This window comes from Bombus impatiens, unplaced genomic scaffold (genome assembly GCF_000188095.3).
Source record: "Bombus impatiens unplaced genomic scaffold, BIMP_2.2 scf_1080, whole genome shotgun sequence".
NCBI lineage: Eukaryota > Metazoa > Arthropoda > Insecta > Hymenoptera > Apidae > Bombus > Bombus impatiens.
In genome coordinates this window covers 638278-643911 of record NT_177499.1, presented here as the reverse complement: position 1 = coordinate 643911, position 5634 = coordinate 638278, and the positions used below count along the sequence as shown (strand labels likewise).

The following is a 5634-nucleotide window of genomic DNA, read 5'->3' as shown; positions in this document are numbered from 1 at the left end:
CGGCCAGGGGCGAAGGACTGGCCACGTGAACCTCCGTCAACGACACATATCCTTCTTCCTCGAGGCTTCACGTTTTCGGTGACTGAACTCCGTCCTGGCTGTCATACGGACATAGAGACAGGGAGAGCGAGAGAGAACGAGAGAGAGAGAGAGAATGAGAGAGAGAGAGAGAATGAGAGAGACAGAGAGAATGAGAGAGAGAGAGAATGAGAGAGAGAGAACGAGAGTGAGAGAGAATGAGAGAGAGAAAGAGAATGAGAGAGAGAATGAGAGAGAGAGAGAGAGAGAGAGAGAGAGCAACGAGACGTTTATATGGAGCCGGAAGTAGTGTTTCAGTGCATTTCGCGAGCCGAAGAACTCGGACGTGTCGAACGTTCGACGACATATCTTTCTTGATCCCCAGAGCCAGAGCAGATACCATGTTCCTATTGTCACACTAGTCTTAAACGCGATCGAGAGGACCTTGGAAGGAGCACGAACTTCGATAACCGGGTCCCTCTTGAGAACTCTTCCCCGCGTCACGTGCTTTCGCACGAGGGACGACGGACGCGGTGCCTAGACTGAGTCCACGAGGGCCGCAAGACACGTGGCGCCGCGACGTCCTGGCCCTCCACACTCTGACCGTCCATACGCGACAGTGGTGGTCACCTCACTTAGAGTTATCGTACGTTATTATTATAAAATGCGCCTATACGGGGTATATTGTCTGATCGATACCACCTCCGAACGTCGTGGTTCTCGTACGCGACGCAACACGGAGGTTAAAACGCGCGTCGTCGTCCATTTCAAAATTTCGATGTCGATTAGAATCTCGAGCCGATCTCTTTTCAGCATTTGACTTTATTTCGTAAACGAAAATAAGGATAGTTCGAGGTACAACCACCGGTTATACGAGATATCCCGTACAGGAAGATATAAATATATACATAAAGAAAGAAGATGATATATATATATATATACATAAATATATATAAATATATAGATATATAAATATTGTATCGGTGCGAAAAGGTACGAGTTGTATACACGTGCGAGTACATGCGTCGCTTTCTTTCTCGTTTCTTCTTTTTTTTTCATTTTTTTTTTTTTCTTTTTTCCTTCGAGAGAACGGCGTTTTTAGGAGTTTCGAAGCGGGCCCGGCAGCGCCCTCGCTGTGATATGAGAGGAGCAGCCTGCAATCATTTAAACCAATGTACTTATACTTTGTATCATAGTATTATTATTTACACTGGATGTACAGCGCGCACCGCCAACGTGTCCCGTCGTTATTTTATACGGAAAGACAGCCGACGTCGTTTTGCGTTCCCCCGATACCCATCGATCTCGAGTGTTTTCCTAGGTCCGACACACCTCGTTCGACCGCCGTTCGGTCAAACTGCGATTCTTTCTCGGTCAACGATGCATCGTTACGCGTAGAATCGACGCTGTGTTATCAGGCACCTATGACTGCACGTGCGTTTATACGGAATCCACGAGACTGGTCTTCCTCTTTCTTCTAATTTCTTCTAATTTCTTCTTATCCGAGATAAGTGTATCGTTACTACGTTGCATCGTAAACTAACTTCCGACGATGATCCATCGACGATCGAATTAAAAGAAACAGACGTTTAAACGGTTTGATAAAGTTACGGAGTAACTTCGGTTCGGTTTATATAAAAATTTGTTCGCGCTTTTTATCCGATTTGTCATCGAACGTGAAAGATCGTAAGTATTCAAAAAAGAAAGCAATGTGGTGCATCGCAGGATGGAAAAAGCTAAACCGGGACAAGCGACGTTATTTTCTACGCGCGTAGAAAACTGGCATTCTCGAAGAGTTGGGTGGAAGCGCGCGAACGATAATGTCGCTTGGTCCGAGCGTGCGTTTGTCAGGAATCGTGTGGAAATGGAAGTGAAAAGCAAGCAAGGGTTGGAAATTGGATATTACGCGAGCTCGGTGGTAACGAAGAGACGCGTAACCTCGTTTAACAAGGCCGCGTGGCGAGAAAGTTATCGGTAATCGTACGTTGCGAAGAAATCTATCGAATACGATGCGAATACGATGCGAATAGGATGCGAATACGATGCGAATACGATGCGAATACGATGCGAATACGATGCGAATACGATGCGAATACGATGCGAATACGATGCGATCGAACAGGCATACGTCGTGGACTGTGCGCGATCGATCGCGTTCGTTCGTACTCGAAAAGTTAATACTCTCGTGTATAATGGCTTTCCTGTATGTTCTCGCGTTTAATCGTCAAATGCGAACAAAGGATAGATAAATAAATAAAAATACTAATAATAGATGAGATACGATACGCATGTAAAGAAACGTGTAAAAAGTAACGATAGCAATGCTGCATACGTGTGTCCATTAAGCACTTTACGTAATTTATCTGATTTTTAACTAGCTTAGATGTAACTTTTTAAGAACTCGGTCGATTCGACGACTCTCGTTGCAAAACAAGAGGATAATAAGAGGAGCACGGTGTATCGCGGTGTCGCGCGATCCCCGGGTCTCCACGGTGGCTATACGTTGATCAAGAATTGCGGAAAACGACTAGTTATTACGATCGAGGACGTTAGATGAAAATGCTTGGCGAGTTTCAGACGAAAGTTTCGTACGAAGATACGCAGATACTGTGTAACGGTGGAAATAAAACATATATTTTAACAGAATTGGCCTTTTCGACAAATTCAAAGGAGGAAATATATTTGAAAGATATTCGATGCAGCAACCGTCTCTGGTTTGCGCGCTAATTTCTCTCTTCGTTTTCGTATTTCTTAATAACGATTCGGTAATTCGGTGAAACTTCGTTGCATCGTTGTATCCGCGTAAAAGCGAGAAAATCGCGAACCGGATAAAAGAAAAGGAGCCACGGCTGGAAACTAACGGCTTCGATCAGCAGGAATACAGCGGACAGATTTGTATGGAACGAGCGTATGGAACAAGCAGCCGAAAGAACAAAGGGTACGAACGTTTTTTAACGTTCTCGCGTAAATGTGTTTCTGAAAATATGGCTCGCGAGACGGAATCGATTCACGGTTGACCGTCTGTCAGTGACGGTCGAATCCACCTGCCTTTAGCAGTATTTCGTTTCTTAGGTTCGTTGTCGATAAACATACGTGTCCATCTGTACGGCGGTTATGCGTTTATTTTACGATAGTAATCGTTCGTCGTGCGAATCCGCGATAAAGAAAATCAACTGCGATAATTAATCACTGTTTTTATAAAGAAACACGGTCCGATAATGATTGTCGATTCATCCCGGAACAACGAGAAGACGAAATGAAGCAAGAAGAAGAAGAAGAAGAAGAAGAAGAAGAAGAAGAAGAAGAAACCGAAATTCGAGTAAATGTAAAATTCGAGTTAGAAAGGAAAAGAAGAAAACGATACGATCGATGCTAGGAGAGAGCGCTCGAGAGCGTAAAAGGTAGCGTTTAGGGAAACAATCAAAAAATCTCCTTTCACAGTGACTATCGTATACATATGTACGTGTATATAGATACCGTTGTAAATAACAAACACGCGATAAGTGTAAAAGGCGAAAAAACGTCGGGTTAGAGAAGTGGATGTAAGTCGTTAGTGTGCTATTAAAAATGTTTCGTAAGTTACGTGGAACGTTTACCAGTTTCACGTGTGCAGATGATTCGCGTGCTTGCGCAATGCTCGTTTTTAAATTAAGGAATGGACGAGAAAAAAGAAAAAATGAAAAAAGTAAAAGGAAAAGAGAAGAAAAGATGGGAAAGGGGGGGCACGGAAAGGCTGGCAGCTATTCCCCGATCGCGAGTCCTGTGAAGTTGTCCAAAACAAAGTATTGCTTGTACGATCTTAGGTTTTCTGTACATATTGTATAATCCATGTATAAACACGAATCTTGCTAGTTACGCAACTTGTCTCATTGTAGTTGAATTACGTTACGGATCATTATATCTATATCACTTCAACAATAAACAATTATTATGAGAACGAGCTGCATCCGGTGTTGTCATTTTCGTTTCGCTACGTGGAAATCGTTAAACGTCGATCTGCTTCGCGGCCTGCAAAAATACTTTTCGTACTCGCGACGATTCGTATTCGCAGACTGAAAAGTTGCGCAATTTCAAATTTACGTTTGTTCGCGCTCTACTTTCCCGTCTAGCCTGTATACCGTCCCGTATCCGTCCCTATCGTACCGACTGTCGATATCGTAGCAGTTGTAGCGATAACTACCATACCTTAGAGTAGGAATAGACGCTCGTCTGCGATTTCAATGGAAAACGAGTAGACGCGATAATCGCCACCGATACGCGTTGAATACGTCACCGACGAGGTAAGTAGTCGATAATATCGTAGACTATGAAACTAAACGCGCTTTTCGTAAAGTGCCTTACCATCCGAACATCCTATTTCGCGTTACCGACAAACGGATGGACGATGCGTCAATTATAAAAATCCTAAACTCGATGAAAGACGTTAAGACAAAATACGTACATCGTTTTCATTTTTTTTTTCTCCTTTCTCCTCTTTTTTCCTTTTTCTTCTTTTTACTTTCTTTTTCGTTTTCTGTTTTCGTTTCATGGACGAACGAGCTCGCGTAGAATTTGCCAGAAGAACGTTTGCTACACAGCTTGACTTTGCATTTACGCGTAAACGTGTAAACGTTTATTTCTGCTAGTGTCGTCGGAACGAGCGACATTCCTGTGAAAATAGCCGCGTGTACCGCCATGTGATTATCGTTTATTAGGCGCGCGTGAGTTTTCTGTATCTAAAGCCTCCTTAGAACGTCCATAGCGCATACACGATGTCCCTACGAATCGGCTAGGGTGACTTTGTCTTTTCCCTATATCGCGTCCTGTGTTTACCTATAATTTCCTCCGTTACGATTGATATTTTCCGCTCTTTCCTTCTTTTTTTCCCACTTCTAACGTATCACGGTGCACCGATCACTAGTTTACTAGCTTGTTTTCAAGGAGCGATTTGGATATTTTGGATGTCGGCGCGACAAACTCAAAATATCGGGCGTGTGTAGGTTTTGGGTATCATGGTGTTGTTTAACGAGATCGACCTAGTTATTAGGAGATTTCCAAAGACCTTGCTCAAAATGCATCGTTGATCGCGATCAAAGTCATTTTCAAGAACCAGCACGGTTTTAATTTGCTCAATTCTGTAAACTGACAATCGCCGGACGAAGCAAGAGGACGAGCAGGAATGGAATATCGAAGCTCGATCGATCGAATATACGCGGATACTCGTTTCGCTCTTTTTTAAGCATAGTTTCGTAAGTTATTCTGTTATTCCGTGCTATTACGGGTCGCACGATTGTATTTTCAGTTATGCAAGGACTTTGATTTGCAGACAACTGGCAGTGATAAATTTATCTTGTTCTCCGAGCAAGGAAGAAGAAAAGAAAAGCTACGAAGGAAAAAGGTCACCATCGCGAACATATATGTGAAATATGATACGCGACGCAGATAGTCCGAATGCGGTCAACTGATAATACCAACGTATAATAAAAGTAAAATCGGTATAAACGTAATGATAAATAATAGAAACGATAAGTAAAAGGTTGGCGAGTAGATAACGCTTGTTCGCGTTGACCGGCTATTAAGCCGCTGCGCTGGACCAGAGTAAGAGGAAACGGCTGTTAACTGGCCCGTGGCGACGCG

At 43.3% G+C, this 5634-nt stretch overlaps 1 protein-coding gene across 1 annotated transcript in view; it reads left to right on the top strand.

Moving 5' to 3' along the window:
- Positions 1-3958, top strand: part of LOC100749614 (sal-like protein 3) — a 12865-nt gene extending 8907 nt beyond the window's left edge. The window contains 1 exon segment of the mRNA XM_033323635.1: positions 1-3958. This exon segment is cut by the window's left edge and continues 383 nt beyond it. Coding sequence (XP_033179526.1) covers positions 1-82 — 82 coding nt within the window. The 3' untranslated portion in view covers positions 83-3958.
- Positions 3959-5634: the final 1676 nt, after the last annotated feature.